The sequence below is a fragment of the Podarcis bocagei genome, assembly GCF_964188305.1.
Source record: "Podarcis bocagei genome assembly, chromosome: 15".
Taxonomy (NCBI): domain Eukaryota; kingdom Metazoa; phylum Chordata; class Lepidosauria; order Squamata; family Lacertidae; genus Podarcis; species Podarcis bocagei.
Window position 1 is genome coordinate 40,010,223 of NC_138141.1, and position 21,928 is coordinate 40,032,150.

At 47.1% G+C, this 21,928-nt stretch overlaps 1 protein-coding gene across 1 annotated transcript in view; it reads right to left on the reverse strand.

The window, feature by feature from the left end:
• Positions 1-21,928, reverse strand: part of LHX1 (LIM homeobox 1) — a 55,901-nt gene that overhangs the window by 8,597 nt on the left and 25,376 nt on the right. The window contains exon 3 of the mRNA XM_081173113.1: positions 20,936-21,213. Coding sequence (XP_081029239.1) covers positions 20,936-21,213 — 278 coding nt within the window. The remainder of the gene's footprint in view (positions 1-20,935; positions 21,214-21,928) is intronic.

Here is a 21,928-nt window from a genome sequence, read left to right on the forward strand (position 1 = left end):
AGGCAGGCAGGCAGGGGGTGTTAATGGAGGACGCTAGGCTGACCACTCAGAGACGCCAAAATGCAACCTAAGAACACACACGAAGGTATATCAAACCAGGGAAACCGGATTCTCAAAGCAGCTAAACGGAGGGAGCAGTGCTGGATTAACACATATACCAGGGTTGACAAGCGGGCCGGGAAGGGAACCGGATTAGACGCCAGGATTGTTAAAGCAATGCCTCTCTCGGTTGTATCCAACGTCAGTTTCATTCAGAGCAAACCCATTGAATTTAATTGGTACGACTAACTTAGGCTCGTTAATTTCAGTGGGTCTCCTCGGAGTACAATTTAGCTGGAGACAACCACACGTCATTCACCCAATCCGCAATTTGTTAAAGTGAAATGGTGTGCAGAGATCTGGAGTTGAAACTGCTCGATTTTTATTCGCTCATACATGTATCTAATTATAATTTTACTGAAGGTAAATCTCTCTCTCTCTCTCTCTCTCTCTCTCTCTCTCTCTCTCTCTCTCACACACACACACACACACACACACGAGAGAGAGAGAGAGAGAGAATTTTACTGGAGGTAAAATTATCGGGCTTCAAGATATCCTCTGGCTCAGAAGAAAGGACGGCGCAAATCCGGATTCGGGGAGCGCCGCGGTTTACACACCACCGGAAAGAATCCGCTCTCCACCCCTTGCTTGGCTCAGCATATGCAAATACAGATGCTCCCTTTCGCTGACAAGCACACACAGGGACATAATCCAGATACCAGCTTCCCTGCTTGCACGCATTTTGCAGATAAACACACACACCAGGTCCCCAAGTTCACAGAAGGGTGGAATGAGAGGCAGGTCTTGCATATAGGGACAGAACTCGTGTACGCGCACAGCTGTGCACACACTATCCATTTAAAGAACCCCCGCACAGTGTCGTTTACCCCTCCCAGAGCTACAATTCCCAGCACCAGTTCCCAAGATTCATGTGTGCGTTTGAAATGTACCGTACACCAGAGCAAGACACAACCCCAGTATTCATTGATTCATCGATCAATCAGGCAATTAAAACATTGGTAAAGCACTTAAAAAATTAAAATACCTTAAGTGGTGTACACGATTAAAGCAGTAAATGAGATCATTGGAACAAAAATACAATATAAAACATGTAAAACAGTGGTATAAAAGCATATTTAAAAAACAATAAAGGGGATTAATACAGAAAAAATCAGGGTCTGATATTATGGGTCAGTAAAAGCCTGGTGTATCTTTACAAGAGGTCTGAAGCAAGTGATAGATAAATACACACAAGCCAGTTTTTTAATATAGAAAATATAGAGGTTTAAAGTTACTTAAATGTAGTGTTGGCATTATTATTATTATTATTATTATTATTATTATTATTATTATTATTATGCTAAAGTGGGGTTAAATAATTTGAAATCTATTTCCATATTATCAATTACTTACAATCCTGTGCATCCTTACTCAGAAGTAAAGGCAGAGCCACGCCCTACATTTAAAGCGTATACTGGGAACTGCAGTTTTCCCCTCGCAGCACTACAATTCCCAACACCCTTAGCAAACTACAGTTCCCAGCATTCTTTAGGGGGGAATCATGTCCTTTGCGGATCGGCATTAAGTCACAATGCTTTACATGAGGGGCCTATTCCCCATTAAAAGTGAAATCGTCATCATGACAGCTCATGTCCTATTTAATTCAGTGGGGCTTAGTCCCAGGTAAACAGAATTAAAGTTGCAGCCTCATTTTCTTATTTCTTTGTGGGAATGTGTGGGTGTTTTATTCATTTTCTTGCATTTATTTCCTACCTTTCTTCCACCAGGTGTCCTGTTTATTTTATTTTGTTTATGCTATGTATATACCGCTTAATCACCAATGCTTCTTTGCAGTGTACACAGTGGAGTAGCGTGGGGGGTGCAGGGGGGGCCGGCCGCACCGGGCGCAACATCTGGGGGTTAGGGTTAGGGGGCGCAAATCCACGGGTTAGGGGGCGCAAATCCACGGGTTAGGGGGCGCAAATTACTTGCCTTGCCCCGGGTGCTGACAACCCACGCTACGCCACTGAGTGTACATCAAGATTACCAAAACCACACACAGACACAGTGGATAAATTTAAGTCAAAATGAACCATAAAACCAGAAATCTTCCTTACAATGCCTGCTGAAATAGAAAGGCATATTTGTCCAGCAGTACCTGAAGTTAAAAGGAGGAGGAGGTGGGGGGCTCTGTCTGATCTCAACCCTGAGAGTACCAGGACCAGGGCTGGATTTAGGTTTGAGGAGGCTCTAAGCCATGGGTAGGCAAACTAAGTCCCAGGGGCTGGATGCGGCCCAATCGCCTTCTCAATCCGGCCCACAGACGGTCCAGGAATCAGCATGTTTTTACATGAGTAGAATGTATCCTTTTATTTAAAATGCATCCCTGGGTTATTTGTACGGCATAGGAATTTGTTGATTTTATTCCCCCCCCCAAAAAAAATATTGTCCGCCCCCCCCCCCAAGGTCTGAGGGACAGTGGATCAGCCCCTGCTGAAAAAGTTTGCTGACCTCTGCTCTAAGCTACTGAAGGTAATGGGGCCCTTTCTATGTCCAGCTGTCCTTTGTCAACAACAAATTGTTGCCGTTTTGTGTGTGTTGAATATATGCCATATGGTAATTTATGGACCTAATAGGTGTCTTAAGTCATTTGCACATAACAAATAGGAGCCTACACAACACAAAACACTGCTGCTGTGTGTAGGTTTTATTTATCTTATATTTTGGAAATGTGCATCCAAGTTTTTTCCCCTTTAAATTTTTTTTGGGGGGGCCCAAGAGAATGGAGCCCTAAGCTACAGCTTGTTTAGCTTATACGTAAATCCGGCACTGACCAGGACCAGTTGGTGACTGCGGTCCACTGAAACTGCTGTGGTGGAATGCAAGGAGCTCAAACAGTGGGTGGCGTCAGAGTCACTGAAAGGCGGAGCCAACTGCGTCTAGCTTCAACCCTTTCCACCTCCCTGTTGAGTTCTACAAGGGCAACACTGGGATGAAGGAGGAAGAATCTCACCGCCAAGGCCAAATCCTGGGCTGGTTGCAGGAAAGAAAGCAGGCAGGTGGGGGCGCTGGCTGAAGGCAGGCTGAGCTTGGTGGGGCATGGCCCCATTCGCCCATTAATGGACTAGCCTGCACTGCAGCTGACCCACATTTAGAGGCAGTAATGTTTCTGAGCATCACTTGCTGGAAGCCACAGGAGAGGACAGTTGTGCTGTTGTGCTTGAACCCTGCTTGCTTGCTGACCATGGGCATCTATCTGGTTGGCCACTGTGAGAACAGGATGTTGGACTAGGTGGGCCATTGGCCTGATCCAGCAGGCCATTCTTACATTTGGGACTTGTTTGGCTCCAGCAGAGTGGTGACCGCATGTGCTTTCAGCCTTCACTTTATTTAATTCCAGATTGCACAAGGAAAGATCTAATTTGCACGTTTGTTTCATATTTCAGAGGCAGGTCCTAGCAGAAAAGAATCAACACCCCCTGTGTGAATATCTCCTCTCCGCCTCCCCTCCCCTTGAGCATACAACTGGGGTAGCCAATGTGGAGCCCTGTTGGACTCCAACTCCCATCAGCCACCAGCCAGAGTATTTGTGGGGTGGCCTACATGAGCCGAAGCAGGCAGTACCATTTCAGGCCGCAGGGAGAAGCGCCAGTTTTGAATTCTCCCCCAAGACAGAAATGAATTCCCTGTGACTAATAATTTCACACTGGCCAGAGAGGTTGTGGTAGCCCAGGTCATTCCCTGCTGGGCTAGTTTTCTACTTGTAGGTTATGTTCAATATTGGACAAAGCATTGGACAAATAAATATGCCCCCCCAATCTGCACCCTGAAGTAGTGCAATCTACACTGGCCATTGCTGGAAGTTGTAGTACAGCAACATCTGGAGGGCCAATAGTGCCCCACACCTGGTGTAAATTGCAAAATGTATAAACTGGTGCCCATTAAATTGCAATCTATATATTAATGTCAGGAGCTGTACAAACACATCGTCTGTATCTAGATACGTTTATAATCTGAGTGGGGGAAACTAGGCAAACAGTGTTTGCGGTGGGCAGAGATTTGGGAAAGAGCATTAAGGAGGAGGGATAATAACCACCTTACAGTCCCATCCCACCATCCGTTTAGATTTTGCTGTCTATTGGTGATGTGTTTTCCCTGCTGTTTTATTGGGTTTATTTTATAGATTACTGTATGGCTTTTATTGCAATGCATTCTTCTTCCTTCTCCCCCCCAATTTTATGCCATCCTTTTACGCTTTTAAATTTTGCGAGTCCTTCTGAGTCAAGGGACTAATAAAATGAATTAACAACAACACTAATAATAAGAGTCTGTTCTCCAGGCAGCTCTGTGGGGGTGTGGTATCTCTCTCTTCACCCCCCCTCCATTCTATCCCTACAACAACCCTGTGAGGTGGGTTAGGCAGCGAGATGTGGACTGATCTAAGGTCACCCATGGCTGAAAGGGGAGTTGGTCCTGGACCTAACCAAGACATGGATAAGCCATGCAAATACACACAGACTTACTTGCAAACATTGCAGTACAGCCCCAGAGGATTGTCCATGCAGAGAAAATGGGCATGTGCAGATCTAAGTATGCATGTGTAGACCAGGGGAAGCCACTGCCATGCTCTCTGATTGTGTTGGACTACAACTCCCATCAACCCTGAGCTCTGGCCTTGCTAGCTAGGGATGATGGGAGTTGTAGTTCAACAACATCTGGGGACCCACAGGTTGAGAAAGGCTGTCTTAAGGGATCCTTTGACCTCATCTGTGCTGGTTGGACCACTACCATCCGAGAAACTTGCTCTTCTATATAAGCCGGAGGTGGAGATGCCAGGGATTTAACCCGGGACGCAAAGCGGCTGCCTTGTACTGAGCCAGAGCAATACTCCCATCTTGCTCAGTACTGTCTACACTGGCTGGCAGCAGCTCCTCGGGGTTCCAAGTCTTTCCAAGCCCCTCCTGGAGATGGAGGGGATTGAAATCAGGAACTTCTGCGCGCAAAGTAGATGGATGGTCTAACAACTGAGCTAAGGGTCTTTCCTCTCGTTTTTTAAGCTCACCCCAGAACTGCAGGGGCAAAGGAAGGAGGAGAAAAGGCTGCCTTCTCTCCTCCGCTATTTCTCCCTATTTATCGATAGGCTTTCCGCTCACTTGAGCGCCCTCTCGCAACCGCACTTCTGCTACAAAGACGCGCACCCTTCGGGGAACTTGCTCCCCGGGACTCCCTCTCGGATATACACATCCTAGCAAGCAGGAAAGTCAAGGCAGCGTCCCCCTCCCCACCTTTAACCCCGTCCCCCCCCCCTCTATCAACCAGAGGTGCGCTTCTCTCTCTCTCTCTCTCTCTCTCTCTCTCTCTCTCTCTCTCTCTCTCTCTCTCTCTCCCTCCCTCCCTCCCTCCCTCCCTCTCCAATCCATTCTTGCATAAGACACAGCCCAACATTAAGCAACCCCATAGCTCTTATTTGCCAGCCTTGAACGCTGATCTCATAAGCTCAAGATTTAACAAAAGGCGTTTTGGAGCGGAATCCTTAATAAAGCTAGTCTCTCAGTCTCTCAGTCTCTCTCTCTCTCTCTCTCTCTCTCTCTCTCTCTCACACACACACACACACACACACACACACACACACACTCCGCCCGTGAGCCCACTCTGCATACTGCGCGCCCTTGCTCACCAGCAAGACAGCCCCGGTCCACCGTCACCCCTTCCTAAATCCCCAGAAAGAGCGCTTCTGTTTACTCAAGAAAGTCGTGACTTCAACAGAGAAGAGCGCTTACTTCCAAGGAGGCAGGTTGAGGGCTTGCGTGTCTCGTGGAGAAGCACTCCAGCTCAGGTCCACGGGGCTGAATTTCCACCCGGTGAGACCGCACGCTCGGGCCCCATGGAACACCCGGAGGCCTTACACCCGAGTAAACGTGCATATGGGCTCTGAGCCCATAAATATTAAGGTTGTGCCCTTAGCTTAATGGGATACACTTCCGAAGAAGTATATGAGAGATTGTGTGTGTGTGTGTAAGAAAATAGTTTAAATTTATTTTAATCTTGCCTTTTTAGAGTGCTGTCACCTGCCTTGGGCCCTTGTGGTGAAGGGCGAGTAAGAAATCCAAACAACAACAACAACAACAACAACAACAACAACAACAACAACAGGCTATTCCGTATTCAAAGTATAGACGTATATAGTCTAATGCAATCTGCAAGCAATAAACTGCGAATAATCTTTAGCTCCATTTTAGAAGGAACATCCTGGTGTGGCGTTGTTGTTGTTGTTGTTGTGATACATTTCTTATTCGTTTTTCACCATGAGGTCTCAGGGCGACTTACAATTAAAAAACCGGGTATTAAAAACAGTCAAAACACATTATGATTATATACAATACACACGTACCTAAATATATAGAATATATAATGAGCGGGTATAAATGTATGATATCATATAGAGAGGTGTATGGATTATACAGAGGGAGATAGAAAGAAGTTAATTAGTCTTAGCGGTGGCTATTCTCCACAGGATCTTGCTGAATATCTAATATCCGCATCTATAAGTACTGCATTTTAAACCGAGTTTATTATATCGCGCACCTGCCCTTTGGAAGATATAACTCTTCTCTCTATGCTTTCGGGTTTTTCTTTTTCTTTTGGGGTGTGACTGGAGCCTTCCGACCTCAGCCTTCTCCTTTAGCGCCCCGCTTTTCTCTCCGCAAACCGGGGCGCGAGGGGAAGGAAGGCGAAAGGAGCGCAGCGGAGCCCCGAAGGCGAGAGCGCGAGAGACGGAGAAGAGGAGAGCGCGCAGAATCTTTTTCCCAGAGACGAAAGTGACCAAGCTCGTCCTCCTTCCCTCCTTCTCTCCCTCGCGCAGCCACCTCTAGCTTTGGTCTAATGCTCTTTCTCTGAATTGTTCCCCTGCCACTCCCTCGTAAAAACAAAACAAAAATCGCGCTTCTTTGCGTTGACCAAAATCCTCCACTAACCCGCGCGCCGACGGCCTGTCCCCCGCGCGCCCAGCCGAGACCCGTGGCTGCCTTTCAAGGGAAAAGAAAAGAAAAGAAAAGAAAGCACGCACCCCACCCCCCAAACCCCAACCCCAAAGCGAAGTGTTTCCATGTGAAGCGCGCGCTTTGGTTCGGCGGTTGCAAAAGGAACCTCAGTCCGGATTTTCATTGACTCTCCGGAGTAACGGACGCGCTTACATCTGCAATCCGGTCCACATGAAATGCGAAGCCTGAAAGCGATTTCGACGCATTTTTAACGTGTGTGTGTTGGGGAGGAAAGGGGACCTCTTTATTTTAACGCGCGTGGACTCGGGGCCTTATTCAGAAAGAAATCACCTTCCTTTCTGAGGTTGACCGTCCTAAGCAGAAAATCCATCTCGAAATAGCCGAAACCCGCCAGGTCTTTAAGGCCACGTTTTGCTCTCCGAGCAGTCCGAGATCATGCATGTTCATTCGGACGTAAAACCCAACGAGACTTTCTCCGGAATCGGTATGTATAGAGCTGCGCGCCCGCCCGCCCGCCTTGGCCGAGAGCCATAATCAGATTTGACACCTCCAGAATATATGCTGCTCTCGCTCGCTCGCTTTTTTTGCTATAATCCCCAGAGCAGGTTAATTACAATTTCTGAATTCAAGAGAGAGAGAGAGAGAGAAATGACTGCAGGGCCTATCAGCTTTCAAATAACCAAATCCAAGCTACCCTTTTATTACCCTTAAAAACAGGCAGTTGGACAAAACGCGGGTCCCGCAATGCAAAACGCCTCCCTGCCTATTATTGTCGCTATTATTAAAATTTGTATACCGCCCTTCATCCGTAGATTTCAGGGCGGCTCACAGTTTTCTCTTATTCAGCACGCTACGGCGCAAAAGAGGCGCAAGGCGATCCTTGGAACAACCCAACCCTGACTATGTCTTCTCAGAAGTAAACCTTTTATAATCCAGTGAAGTTTACACTGAGGCAAGTGGGGTTAGGGGCTGCAGTCTATTAAGAAGAGTGATGTATGTGGGAAACTGATGGAGTCGGCAGAGAGCGCAATCTTTTGCGGATTTAAACCGGGATCCTCCAAGGAGATGAGCGCAGTCCCCTCCCACCAGAAAAAAAACAACAACACCCCCCTACCAAACGTACACAAGAACTGGAAATCCAACTGATTTACTTCCCTGAAATATTATCTCTAATAAGGTACTTCGGGCTCAGCAGGGTTTAACCCGAACTACCTACCAAGCCTTGGTCGTTAAGCGATTTAGAACCACACTAGAGAGCAAGGAAGTAAAGAGCCCACAAATTCTGGTATGGAGGAATTAATTCCAAATAAATCCATCTCGATTCCTAAACACCTTTGGAGGTGGGATCTTCTTCCGGGGAAGTAGTTTCCCTTGAAATCAGCGGGGTACTTAGATCAAGGCAGCCCCCTCGCGAATTAAACGGGGGTTTGCAGGCTAGTGGCGCAAGGAACAAAGCGCAAGACTTTGAAGAAGCCCCGCTTGGTTCAGCTGAGGGCAGATTTTAAAGCTCGCGCTGCTTCGGTTGAGGAGGAAGCCCAATCCCATGCCCAGGATCGCCCTGCGCATTTCCTCTCCAGTGCGTAAAGACGCAGACCGATCTTATCTGCGCCAAGACTGGCAGAGCGAAAAAGGAATTGCAGCCTCTGTCTATCAGCCGGACCCAACCGAACTGTTTTTAGATACAGAATCAGCTTTAGGAAGGCGGTACCTGCGTGTAATGTACACAACAACACGCATTCTGTAGGAAAATAGGGAGGCCGGGTCAAAAAGCGGAGGGGGCCCGGCTCCCGCACCTTTAATCATCGGTCAGAAGAGGGCTTTTCAGCAGGCGTCGCTTACAAGGCGGCAGCGGGGGCTTCTGTACCTTTAATTGCTGTGTAGAAGAAGCGATTTCAGGAGATAGGAACATAGAAGGGCGACTATTAAAGGTGCAGGAGCCCGGAGCCCGCCACCCACTTTGCATTTGGCCAGCGTCCCATGAAGGATTTCTCATAACGTCACATTGTCGACGTATCCAAAGTTAATCCTGGCTCAGGGTTGACCCACTGAACTCCATAGACACGACTCTTACAGCTCCCTTAAATTTCAATCTTGACTTAAAAACCTAGCTGGATTCCGTTCAATGCCTTTCAGGAACTCTTGTTCAAAGTACGAGGGTTTTCTTGCATTTTAAATCATATTTCATATATACCTGCTTTTCGAATACCACACCCCCAATTAGGAACCCCCCCCACAAAAATAAATAAACAAAACAGATAACCCTCCTCCTCGTATTATTGCACGTTATCATCCATTCTCCACCCCCCTTTACTAAACCAGCAACTTGTGTAGCAACCTTGCACACACAAACAACATGGAATCTATCACTTGCAGCCATCGCTCCTCAAACGATTGAAACGGATAGATTTTTTTTAATTGTACGGAGATCAAGCCAGACTTTGCAAGATGCCTTAGTAGTAGGAGCAAATAAAATAAACTACAATAAAATTATCGATGATCTCTCTCTCTCTCTCTCTCTCTCACTCACTCACACACACACAATCACACTCCAATGATTCTCAAGGCAGGATAATTTTATTCTCCTTGATTCGGTTTGAACGCGATCCCATTCCGGATCAGTTGGTGCTCCGGCAGCAGGTCAAATAGCAAGCTGCCTTCAGTACAAGTCAGGTCACTGGCTCATCTAGCTCAATACTGCATGCACGGACTGGCAGCCGCCTTCCAGAATCGCAGTCCAGCCGAGAGATGAGAGGCATTGAACATGGGACCTTTTGCGCGTAAAGCAGACGCTTTTCCACTGAGCTCCCTTCCTCTAAAAAGAAAGCAAGCTTCAAGTCCTCAGTGTTTTGAACTACGGGCTGCATACACAGCTGCTCATCTAGGTCAGGGCTGTCTACACTGACTGGCAGCGGCTCGGCAAGATTTCAGACTTTTCCCAGCTCTCCCTGGAGAGGCGGTGGATTGAACTCGTGGCTTTTTGCACGCATAGCAGACCATCGGTTCCTCGGCTGCGGCCTCTCCCTTATTCCACTGGATTAAGAGACTACAGGCCCGAATAATTCACATAATGAAGGAGCCGCCCAATCCACAGCTGGATCTGCAGCCGAGTTAAGCCGGAAATGCCCTCAAACCAATGCGGAGCTGGGACAGCAGTGGAAATGGGATCCTCTCGGGGCAGAGAACTGTCTCTCTCGGTTTTTTTTTTGCTTACTGTGAAAGTTCCACAGAGCCTAATAATCCAATTAGCAGTGCAAACCTAGACATGTTTACTCAGAAGCAAGTCCGAATGTGTTCCCTGGGATTTACCTCTCAGTCTCCCGGAGAACTAGGTTAATAGGTGACTAATAATGGTAAATAAAACAAGAACGTGTTCCGAGTTGCAGCCCAGTTTAAGACTGTGAGCTCTGTCCATTTAAAGTACATCACCCCTCCCCCCCCAAGAATCCCGGGAACTGTCGTTTGTTAAGGGTGCTGGGAATTGTAGCATTGTGAGCTACAGTTCCCAGGATTTTTTGGCGAAGGGAGAAACAATTTCAAACTAGCGACACAATATCAAGCAACCTTCTGCCGCTTCCTAAACTCTCTAAGCGCCACCCTGACGAAGAACTCTGGAGAACTCAAGGGCTCGCAAAATCCACATTTTTCAGAAACGCACGAAGGCTGGTGTTTTATTCTTTGAATCATCCGCAAACCTTCCATGGCTGATTTTAAGGAAGAAAACAACAACTTTGCATGTCTACTCAAGAGTAAGCTCCTCTGAGCTCAATGGAACTTGCAGGGGACATGCAACCTAAATATAATTATTGCTCGGCCCGCCCGGGTGTGAATTTTTTGGATTTTCTCTCTCACACGCCAAACTCCTCGATCTTAAAACACATTTTTTTCTTCGCTTCAAAAGTCAGTCTCAGTTCAATGATTTTATTCCCGGACTCCTTGAATTCAGGAGTAAGTGGACATCTAGATTTTCATCCAAAGGCACACACCTCTAAAAAAATGTGGAGGCAAACAGCAGCGAGCTACTGGTCACGATCCCAGCAACGCGATTTGCTTTGAAGATCTGCATAGCTCGTTTGACATAGCGCGATCCTATGCAAGTCTGCTCAGAAGGAACTTTCGTAAGACTGACTCCCACTGGAACCTTAATTGGGCTGTATAGTTTGTACACACACACACACACACACACACACACACACACACACACAAACACACATTTAGGTCAATTAAAGGAAAATCTAATTAAGACTAAAAAATATTTCCGCCTCATCAATTAATTAATTTACACTGTCAACCGCCCTGTGATCCTTGGATGAAGGGCGGCATATAAGTTTTAATCAATAATAAACAAAATAAAACTGTATCCCTCTTTTCCTCCAAGGAGCTCAAGGTAAAACGTATGCTGCCCCTTTTTATCCTGACAACTCCTCTGCAAGGATTAAATTGTCTTAACTCTGGCTGGATTGGAGCCCATCATCTGTTTATATATTGTAGCAGTACACCGAAGCACTGCAATGTTATCACAGAATTCCTTAAGAACAATATTATAAGCAGGAAGAGCTGCTTCTAATATTGAATTTCGTGGGAGTCAATGGGTCTACTCTGAGTAGGGCTAAAGTAGGCTATCACCTTGTGTTTCCCTTTCCCAGACAGAAATCTATAGAGAAGATCGCCATTAATCGGTATATACATTTTCGAAATAAATAAATAAATAAATATGTAAAAAAAATTCCAACCAAATCTCTAATCCACTCCCCCCCCCCCCGGCAAACAGAAGCCTCTGGGTCTCATATCCTAAATCCAAAGACAGCAATGTTCTCAATTGTCTCAACAGATCCGTTCAACCGAAGCGGAAAGGCTCTCTGTGTGCGCCCGGGATAAATATGTCTTTCAATAAACAAACAAGAATTCTGGGCTTAATCTGGGTCTGTTTTCAGTAAGCAAATAGAGCCTCTGAGCGTAGACAGAGCGCCCTTCCAGCGCCCGGCTAAACTCAGCTTCGCAAGCGCGTTGCCGTATCCTACTTGGAAGTAAGCAAATCCCTCCCAACCTCTGATGGGGCTTGGATTGCAGCTTTACCATCCGAGCCTCCGCCTGTTTTACTCGGGAGTAAACCGCTTCAGTGGGCTCAAATTACGGCTCACAAAGTCGCACAGCAGGAAAGCTGTAGGGTTGGCGCGGGGGACATTGAGCCCCGGGACGATTTTTCCAAGGTCTACCCGGTGGGCTTGGGTCTTTCAGAATGCGTAACGAGGCATTTATCCATTTCAAAGTGTTTTTAAAAGCCCCCTCCTCTTAAAATATCAGGGACCTGCGGCGGGTGAAGAGAATGAGGGAATTAATTCAGAGAGCCCCCGAACCTCTTTGGTGCTCAACTTCGCCTTAAAACGTCCGTCCACGCAGGCAATTGAGCCTCATCTCCCAACTCCGGATTTACAAACCTTCTAACAACTACTGCGCATCAGACGTTTGAAAAGAGAAAGAAAAAGGTTGGATAGAGATCAAAATAATAATAATTAAAAAATTGAAAATTGTGCTTTTAAAAAATAGAATTGAAATTTTACATTTGTTTATTTTTTAAAAAAATGTATCCTGCTTAAGAAAAGCAATTAAGAAAACAAGGTAGGGGGTGTACCATGTCTTTTCATAATGCTCCCCAAATGTCCCCCTCTTTTAATAACGAAAACACTGATTATATCTATTTCATATATCCCTCTGCCTTCCAATCTACAAGTTTAAGGAAGAAGCCTTGATGTGGCTATTTATTTTATGGCTCTATTCTACTCAAGAGTAGACCTGTTGAAATTAATGGGCCTAAGGGAGTTCTGTGCATTAATTTCAAATAGTCACTCTATTATTAACACGGGTGTGAGTGTGTGTGTGTTTGGAGATGGTGGGTCATATCCAATCTAAAAAACTCAGTTCCTCCCACCAATGATTTGAATTCACAATTTCTCCCCACCTTCTCCCCACCCCCACTCCAATTGGAACCTTCCAAGGGCGCTGATTGGCTGAGGGGTGTCTAGTAATCTGAAGTTCATATAAAAGAGAGAGAGGTGTAAACAAGGCAGGGAGGTATTGACACAAAGGAATAAGGATAGCCCAGCAGCAGCAGAAAAAAATATAAATTCAGGGTAGGAAGGTGAAGAAACTAAGAAATTTTTAGCCAAAATAAAAATAAGCAGCTCAGGAGCAGTTTTAAAAGGTCGCAAAATATATCATGTAAGTCACACAATACATTTAAATTACATGGTTCCCCCTCCACACTTAAAATCCTGGGAGTGGTAGTTTACCTCTTACAGAGCACTCTTAACAAACTAAGGTTCCCAGGATCCCTTGGGGGAAGCTATGTGCTACAAATGTATGTTGAATATGCTTTAAATGTATTGTGTGGATGAGACCTTTTTTTTAACAAAACAAAACAGCATTTTACCTGCCTTATGAATCTTTTCCATGCATCTACCATGCATCTTTTTGAATTATGGTGCTGGAGGAGACTCTTGAGAGTCCCATGGACTGCAAGAAGATCAAACCTCTCCATTCTGAAGGAAATCAGCCCTGAGTGCTCACTGGAAGGACAGATCGTGAAACTGAGGCTCCAATACTTTGGCCACCTCATGAGAAGAGAAGACTCCCTGGAAGAGACCCTGATGTTGGGAAAGATAGAGGGCACGAGGAGAAGGGGATGACAGAGGACGAGATGGTTGGATAGTGTTCTCGAAGCTACCAGTGTGAGTTTGACCAAACTGCGGGAGGCAGTGGAAGACAGGAGTGCCTGGCGTGCTCTGGTCCATGGGGTCACGAAGAGGCAGACACGACTAAATGACTAAACAACAACAGCGACAACAACCATGCATCTGGGGTTAGGCTGGATGACCCCTGGGTTCCCTCCCAACAATTCTATGATTCTATGATACTCCAGTTGAGTACATAGCTAATTGTGACGGCAGTGCGCGCATGCATACTGAGGAAGAGGGACATAACGGTCTGGCTCTGGACAGGGCAGCTTCCTTACATGTGACACAAAGCGTATATAATCACAACAGGTTCCTCAGCCCCACCCCCAAATAAATGCTCTATTATACAAAATTAGACATAGGGATTTGACTAAGGTACACATGAGCAGCACAAATTGCAGCGAGGATGGTTCTCTCAGTGCATATCAAGTCACGATTTTAGCTTGCTGCACACCTCAGAGAGAGGGCAGAGATCCAATGCACATTACCTGTGGTGTTTCCCCACACTTTCAACCCCCCTCCCCCAATTCCTATTCAATGAATCTGCCTTCTGAGCATGTGCAACGGCTGTCTGTAATGTACGCACCTCAGCTTAACGGCAGCTTTCATTTCCAAAGCCAATAGAAAGTGGTTTGAGGGGAAACACATGACCAAATGACAGTACAGTGTTACCTCGGGTTACATACGCTTCAGGTTACATATGCTTCAGGTTACAGACTCCGCTAACCCAGAAATAATACCTTGGGTTAAGAACTTTGCTTCAGGATAAGAACAGAAATTGTGCTCCGGCAGCGTGGCGGCAGCAGGAGGCCCCATTAGCTAAAGTGGTGCTTCAGGTTAAGAACAGTTTCAGGTTAAGAACGGACCTCCGGAACGAATTAAGTACTTAACCCGAGGTACCACTGTACTTCTCAAGAAACTACAGGGTATCTATGGGTTGCGGTCAATGTGAGGAAAAAAAGAACGTAAGACGAGTTTGCTGAATCAGGCCAGTAGACCATCTAGTCCAGCATTCTGCCCTCACAGATAGGCAGGATCCGAGCACTGCAGCACTCTCCCTTGCTAAGGTTTCCAGCAACTAGTCTACAGAAGCATTACTGCCTTCAGCTAGGGAGGCATCAAGTAGCCAGGGGTAGCCCTCTCCTCCATGAATTTGTCCAATCCTCTTTAAAGTAATCCAAGCTGGTGGTCATCGCTGCTTCTTTGCAGGAGGGAGTTCCATAGTTAACTGCCTGCTGCGTTTATTTTATCTGCCCTGAACCTTCCAATATTCCCCTTCTGTGGACATCCCAAGTTCTAGTGTTGGGCAAGAGGAAGAAAACTTTCCTCTATCCACTTTCTCCAAACCATGCATCATTTTTATAAATGCTTTTTCTCTCAAAACTAAAATGTCCTGAACGCTGCAACCTTTCTTCAGGGGTGGAATTCACTCCATCTCCTTGATAGTTTTGGTTGCCCTTTTCCTGAACTTTCCCCAACTCTACAATACCCTTTTTGAGGAGAGGCAACCAGAACCATACACAGTATTCCAAACCTGGCTGCACCATAGATTTGTATAATGATATTACAATGCCAAAAGTTTTGTTTTTCTCCCTTTGCCTGCATCACTTTGCACCCCCCTCTTTCTCCCTCTCCATCTGCACAGAGAAGCATCATGCTCCCCTGCCCCCAATCACAGCCAAACCAAATTGCCTGGGTGGAGGGGGAAGTAGCAAAGCAAAAGGCAAAAGTTATGGTATAGCTGTGCTGTGCTAGCCTCCTTCAAGCAGGGAGAGCCATGTGCGAGAATTTTGAAAATATGACCCTGCAGTCTTCAAGTGGAACAGTCCACTGGGTGGGGCCAGAGGTGAAAATGAGTGGAGCAACAGACTTGGCATAATATGGTGCAAACATGGGCATAGCCAGGATTTTGGGAGTGGGGGAGACACAAGGCACTCACCTGTCATCACCCTCTGGTTCTCAACCTGTGGGTCCCCAGATGTTGTTGGACTAAAAGGTAAAGGTACCCCTGCCCATACGGGCCAGTCGTGACCGACTCTAGGGTTGCGCGCTCATCTCGCTCAAGAGGCTGGGAGCCGGTGCCGTCCGAAGACACTTCCGGGTCACGTGGCCAGCGTGACGAAGCTGCAACTGGCGAGCCAGCACCAGTGCCGCACACGGAAACACCATTTACCTTCCCACTATAAAGTGGTACCTATTTATCTACTTGCACTTAGGGGTGCTTTCGAACTGCTAGGTGGGCAGGAGCTGGGACCGAACGGCGGGAGTTCACCCCGCCGTGGGGATTCGAACCGCCGACCTTATGATCAGCAAGTCCTAGGCACTGAGGTTTTACCCACAGCGCCACCCGCGTCCCTCTGGCCTTGCTAGCTAGGGGTGATGGGAGTTGTAGTTCAACAACATCTGGGGACTCACAGGTTGAGAAAGGCTGGTAGCAGAATTGGAATGCAATGTCTCAGCAAAACAGTCATTTTAAATTACTTCCTTTTGACCTCCAGGTGCTCAGAAAAATCAGTCAAAATCTTTCTACTTTTAGTTCAGTATTTTTATTCACTTACTGGATTATTGGGGCGGGGCAGTTCCCCTCTGCTCCCCCCTGGCTATGCCCATGCATTCAAAAGTCAGAGGGGTTCGCACCTCCATGTTTTGCTCTCTCTACCCCTCATCCAAGCAAAGAAGAGGCACGGTCCGTGTTCAAGGGCGCGTTCCACCCCGGAGGGAGGGTGCAAAGCAGAGCCAGTGAAGGGTGTGGCTAGGGAGGGTGTGGGGAGGTTCCTGAGGGCCTGATAGAGAGGCCTGTGGGGCCACATCCAGTCCCTGAGCCTGAGGTTCCCCACGCAGGTGTAGCACAAGCTCTGAGCTCCATCATCGTTTTATCCTAGTATAGATAACACATTCCAGTCTTCAGGCATTGCTTATGTGAGAACAGAGAAAGCTGCCTTATACTGACTCAGGCAGATGATGATGATGATGATGATGATAAGAATAGTAGTAGTAGTAGTAGTAATATATTTTTACCCCGCCCATCTGGCTGGGTTTCCCCAGCCACTCTGGGCGGCTTCCAGTAAAAGATTAAATGTACATTAAAACATCAATCATTTAAAACTTCCCTAAACAGGGCTGCCTTCAGATGTCTTCTAAACGTCAGGTAGTTGTTTATTTCTTTGACATCTGATGGGAGGGTGTTCTACAGGGAGGGCGCCACTACCGAGAAGGCCTTCTGCCTGATTCCCTGTAACTTTGCTTCTCGCAGTGAGGGAACCACCAGAAGGCCCTTGGAGCTGGACCTCAGTGTCCAGGCTGAACGATGGGGGTGGAGACGCTCCTGCAGGTATACTGGGTAGATGGTCTACCTAAGCTTAGTACTGCCTGCTCTGACTGGCAGCAGCTCTCCAGAGTTCCAGAAGGAGGTCTCTCCCTGCCCTGCATGCAGCTGCCAAAGAATTAATCCTGTGCCACTGAAATAAGGTTCTCAGCACTCGCCTAACGGCTTTGCCCATGCGCCTGTCCTGTCCCAGTCGGAGTGGAGGTGCAGTCAGCTGGCTTGTGGAATGGGAGGCTTTCAGGAAGACCAAAAGTCTTCAGGTTTTGTTTAAAATTGGGGGACACGCCAAGACTGATCATGCTCAGAGGCTGCGGAGTGCTGATTGACTTTTGTTGGGAGACTGAGAAATGGTTGTGGAGGGGAATGAAACGGCAGTGACTGGGATAGTGAGCAGGAGCACTCCAGGATGCAACATTTTGTTGCAGTCCCCTCTGTTCATTTTACTGGCATGCATTTCTTAAAAAATAAATTATTCAGGGAATTCAGCCAAATGCATTCTAACCCTATTTATTTCAGCAGGGGTCAAAGCACAAGCAATCAGATTGTGCTCACATTGTTTTCATAAAAAACACATGCACACATTATGTGCGCGCGCACACACACACACACACACACACACACATCACAGCACTCTGACATGCACCAAGAGAGTTTATATTTTAACTGATTTTACTATCACATGTTTATATTGTTGTAACCTGCCCTGGGATCTTACAGTAAACGATAGATAAGAAATCTAAATAATATTAATAACTACAGAATAATTAATAATAATAATAATAATAATAATAATAATAATAATAATAATAATGTATTATTTTATTGTTGTTAGCCGCCCTGAGCTCGGCTTCAGCTGGGGAGGGCGGGATATAAATAAAAATTTATTATTATTATTAACTTGCATTCTTTCATATTCAATCACACCTAAGATTGCCAATTTTTCATTTCGGGCAGGGCTCCTGTGTAAAATAAGTAACAATAATGTACACACAGAGAGAGGTATGAATTCAATAGGTGTAGCCTTCCATTTAATGTGAGAGGCAGTGTGGTGTAGTGGTTAGAGCAGCAGACTTGGGAAACCAGGATTCAAATCCCCACTCAGCCATGAAGCTCACTGGGTGACTTTGGGCTAGTCACTGCCACTCAGTCTAGCCTACCTCACTGGGTTGTTGTGGGGATTAAATGAGGGGGGGAACTATATAAGACCATCTTGAGCTCCTTGGAGAAAATGGTAGGATATAAAGCAATAAATGCAGGAAACAAAGAAACAAATTAAAAGCAGCAGTGCCTCCAGGGATAAGAAGAGGCCTAGGATACCCAAGAGAGCACTGCGTCATCACCCTTCCCCAAAAACAGATCTCCCTGTGAACACTGGCCAAGCTGATGTTAATAGAATAACTGTGTTTTCAGAAAAGACATTACAGTCATACCTCTTGTTATGTTTGCTTCAGGTTGTGCATTTTCAGGTTGCGTCCTGTAGCGACCCGGAAGTACCGGAAAGGGTTACTTCCAGGTTTTGCTGCTCGCGCATGCGCAGATGCGCAAAACGACATCACACGCATGCGCAGAAGTGGCGAATTGCGACCCGCGCACACACAGACGTGGGTTGCGTTCTGCCCATGTTGCGAATGTGGCTCCGGAACGGATCCCGTTCACAACCAGAGGTACCACTGTATAGGCATCTCTTCACTAGAAAGGAGTGAAGTTGTTCTGAGACTGAATCAGTTTATTAATTCCAGCAGGAGGACATCATCTTGTCCAGGCTTCCTCAACCTTGGCCCTCCAGATGTTTTGAGACTACAATTCCCATTTTTACTTCTTGTTAGCCACTCTGAGCCTGGCTTTGGCCGGGGAGGGTGGGATATAAATAAAAAAATTACAGTATCATTATCATTATTATTATTCCAGACCACTGGTCCTGCTAGCTAGGGATCATGGGTGCTGTAGGCCAAAAACATCTGGAGGGCCGAGGTTGAGGAAGCCTGATCTTGTCCATTCAGTGTTGGCTTGGCCTTTGAGGAAAGGGCATGGGGAATGACACCTGCCCTTATGCATTATTGCCTTACCTGCGGCAAGGTAGACATGTTATCTATTTAGCTCCCCTCGATTTTGCTTCTCCTCTAGAGTAAGCTCAGAAGCCTCACCCGAGGGGCTGATCAGCTCCACATCTACTTCACTTCAACCGCCTTATATTCTTGGAAGCTCCCAAAGGCGAGGTAGTCGCGAAAGCTTCTCTGTCTCTCTCATTCTTCTGACACCTCCCTGGTCCTTCCACCCCCCTTCTCCTCTAGTTACTATAGCAACCTCAAAGTTGTTTCCCCACCACCACCAGCCACACCCACCTGCGCCACACCAGATTTCGGATGTGACATCAGCTGCAAGGCTGAAAAGGCATGACTGGGTTTGGCTGCACAGTGCTGCTAATGGGGCTGTTGGGCTATGGGTATCAATCAGCTGCTTAGTACTGAGAGTCCATCCAAGGAGCTCCTCTTAGCATCAATCAGTTGACAGGTGCTGAGAGGAAGCCTCTGAAGTCATCAGCTGAATTTACAATTACATGAGGTGACTGAGGGGTGGACAACTCCATAACTCTGTACTATAGCAAGCAGTGGCTTATCAGGCATTCACAGTTAAAGATATGAGAGCCAGAGGCCCTACTGCTTCCTGGCTCTCAGTAGGGGCCCAATACAGGTCGGTGCTCCCATGAGTGATTATTCATTCCCACCTGATACCAGGTAAGGCAGTGGATCTACCCAGCTCAGTATTGTCTACTACACCAACCCCACCCAGAGAGTGAAATGAACCCAATTATTTCACACCACAATGGCACTGGTGCTCATCTTTTGCTCCAGAAAATGGAAGTGGAGTGATAATAAAGACCTTTAAAGCCCTAAACCAAGCATGGCCAAACTTGGCCCTCCAGCTGTTTTGGGACTACAGTTCCCACCATCCCTGACCACTGGTCCTGTTCATGTTGTTCAGATGCCTGATTATAGTCTTCCAAAGCAACTACTCTCTTCCAGACTTAAAAATGGAAAGCAGAAGGCTGGTGGTGAACAAAGGAGGTTTACGATTCTCTCAAGGCAAATCTAAAAAAATATAGTATAAACATCAACAATTGGGAAACACTGGCCTGCGAGCGCTCCAGCTGGAGAAAGGTGTCATGGGCTTTGAAGAAGCACGAACTCAGAGCGAAAAGAAGAAACAAGCTAAGAGGAAGGCACGCTTGGCAAACCCTCACCATGATCAACTCCTGCCTAGAAACCAATGTCCCCACTGTGGAAGGATGTGTGGATCCAGAATTGGCCTCCACAGTCACCTACGGACTCACTGTTAAATGTTCATGGAAGACAATCTTACTTGGATATGAGTGATCACCAAAGAAGAATAAGAATAAGGTGTGTTTGCGCACAGGATTCCTGCATTGTGAGGGATTCTATGACTCTTGAGGTCCCTTCCAACTCTACAGTTCTTTGTTTCTGTGATCCTGTGGGACACATTTCCTGGTTCCCAGACTCCTGGGAGCCAAAAGCCCATGATGGGTGAGGCCAAAGGCAGGTGGAGCAAAACCAAGCAATATTCTGCCAGTGTCAAAAGTTTTTACCCACACACAGACACACAAACCTCTGAGGCAATGAAGAAAGGTTATCCCAGTTCACATCTCACCAGGCTATTATGGCCCAGGAGAAGATGGAGTCCTGAGGGCCAGCTGGGGAGGCCTTGAAGGCCTCATTCTGCATCCCTGGCCTCCACCGTCCCGGGACACCCATCCCCTCCCCACTGCCCCACGCTAGGATTTTCCTCCGTTGTTCCTTGTCCTACCCACCAAACACCTGTACCTGGATGACTCTCATGTTGAGGCCGGTCTCCTGCGCCAGCTGTTCACGGATATGCCGGGTGGGCTTAGGGGTGGCAGCAAAAGCCGCTTTGAGGGTCTCCAGTTGCTTGGCCTTGATGGTGGTGCGGGGCCCTCTCCGCTTGGCCCCCAGGTTTTGGTCGTCGTTCTCGTTGCTGCCCACCTCCTTGTCCGACACGTTGGCACTCTCCGAGTCCTTGGCATCGTCTTGGCAGGGGTCTTGGGAGTCCGGGGAGAGGCTGGGGTCGCTGCCGGTGGTGGCTGCAGTGGTAGGGAGAAGCACACGCACAAAGACACATGTCCTTAGATGTCCGCCTTTTCTCAGATGCGCATCAAACTGCAACAATCTAATCTCAACCATAACTGAATAGGGGAGCTGATCATATAGGATGGTTTGCTTGCTAAATAAGCAACGTGTAAGAAAGCACCAAGGGATGCAGGTGGCGCTGTGGGTTAAACCACAGAGCCTAGGGCTTGCCGATCAGAAGGTCAGCGGTTCGAATCCCTGCGACGGGGTGAGCTCCTGTTGCTCGGTCCCTGCTCCTGCCAACCTAGCAGTTTGAAAGCACATCAAAGTGCAAGTAGATAAATAGGTACCGCTCCAGCGGGAAGGTAAACAGTGTTTCCGTGCGCTGCTCTGGTTCGCCAGAAGCGGCTTAGTCATACTGGCCACAAGACCCGGAAGCTGTACTCCGGCTCCCTCGGCCAATAAAGCGAGATGAGCGGTACAACCCCAGAGTTGTTTGCAACTGGACCTAACAGTCAGGGGTACCTATACCTTTAAGAAAGCACCATAAATGCAGGTTTTGCTCAATATGTCCTGGACGCCATGACCTCCCCCACCCACCTCCACACCTTAAAACACTTCCCCACACTGTGAATTTGGCTCCCCCCACCCTTTAAAACTTTTTAAGGCAGAGGCAGTCACCAGTACATCTTGTGTCAGTGAGTTCCACAGGTTAAAGATGCACTGCAC